This window comes from Trichechus manatus, unplaced genomic scaffold, assembly GCF_000243295.1.
Source record: "Trichechus manatus latirostris isolate Lorelei unplaced genomic scaffold, TriManLat1.0 scaffold00087, whole genome shotgun sequence".
Taxonomy (NCBI): Eukaryota; Metazoa; Chordata; class Mammalia; order Sirenia; family Trichechidae; genus Trichechus; species Trichechus manatus.
In genome coordinates this window covers 3,232,519-3,233,467 of record NW_004444023.1, presented here as the reverse complement: position 1 = coordinate 3,233,467, position 949 = coordinate 3,232,519, and the positions used below count along the sequence as shown (strand labels likewise).

Here is a 949-nt window from a genome sequence, read left to right as displayed (position 1 = left end):
ACCTCAGATAAGTATGGTCATAGTTGGAGAGGTCACTTGTAGAGGAACTGGAGTGCTTCTCCATCTGCAGCTGCCAAAATGAGACCCTAGGAGCAAAACTGGACATGAGTGGGACTCACGGTGGGGCGAAGCCCTCTGACAGAGCTCTAAGCTGAGGCACAGGATGGATGGATAACAGGATGATCTGGAATGGTAGCTTTGGTGCCAAGGAGTGCCAATCGTGCCCTGGGATATTTGCATCATGCTGGCATCGGGTTGGTTCTCCCCAAATTTGGTTGAATGCCAAGAGTGAGGTCGGCCTGCAGGTTCACTGCGCCTGTGCTTTAGCGGAAGTTTAACTGCTCCCGACCACGTTGCTTTCCTCTGCTGGGGTTCAGAGGTGAGGTACTCAGGGCTGAAGGAATTAGAGGCAGCAGTATCTGCATGGCCCTGGTCTGCACGCGTGTCTCATCGCAGCTCGCCCGGCCGCCACCGCCCCCAGGCCTCGCGGGGCTCCAGACCCGCGCAGACGCCAAGTTCAAACCTCGCTGCCGCTCGGAGGAGGCGGCGCGGGGCATCGCCGGCGGGTCTCGCCAAGCTCAACAATGCGCGGCTCTACCGCGCCGTGCGCCGCCGCGCCCCGGTTACTGCGGCTGCGGCGCGGCGGACCCTGGTCGCGCGGCTTGAGCGGGCTGAATCAGGCTGCCGGAGGCGCGGAGGCCGCGGGGGCGCCCGACAACCACGCCTCCCTGGCCGCGGGGGCCACGCATCCCGGCGCCTTGCAGCCAGCCCCGCGGAAGAGTCCCAGCTCGCAGCCTTGTTGAGAATTTTTGTATCTGTATTCACGAGACATACTGGTCTGTAATTTTCTGTTTTTGTGGTGTCTTTGCCTGGTTTTGGTATCAGGATTATGCTGGCTTCATAGAATGAATTTGGAAGTATCCCTTCCTTTTCTATGTTCTGAAATAGT

The 949-nt window shown here is 59.2% G+C and overlaps 1 protein-coding gene across 1 annotated transcript in view; it reads right to left on the bottom strand.

The window, feature by feature from the left end:
* Positions 1 to 64, bottom strand: part of LOC101350578 (protein Shroom3) — a 33,587-nt gene extending 33,523 nt beyond the window's left edge. Inside the window, 1 exon segment of the mRNA XM_023736198.1 lies at positions 3 to 64. Within this exon segment, the coding sequence (XP_023591966.1) occupies positions 3 to 64 (62 nt within the window).
* Positions 65 to 949: the final 885 nt, after the last annotated feature.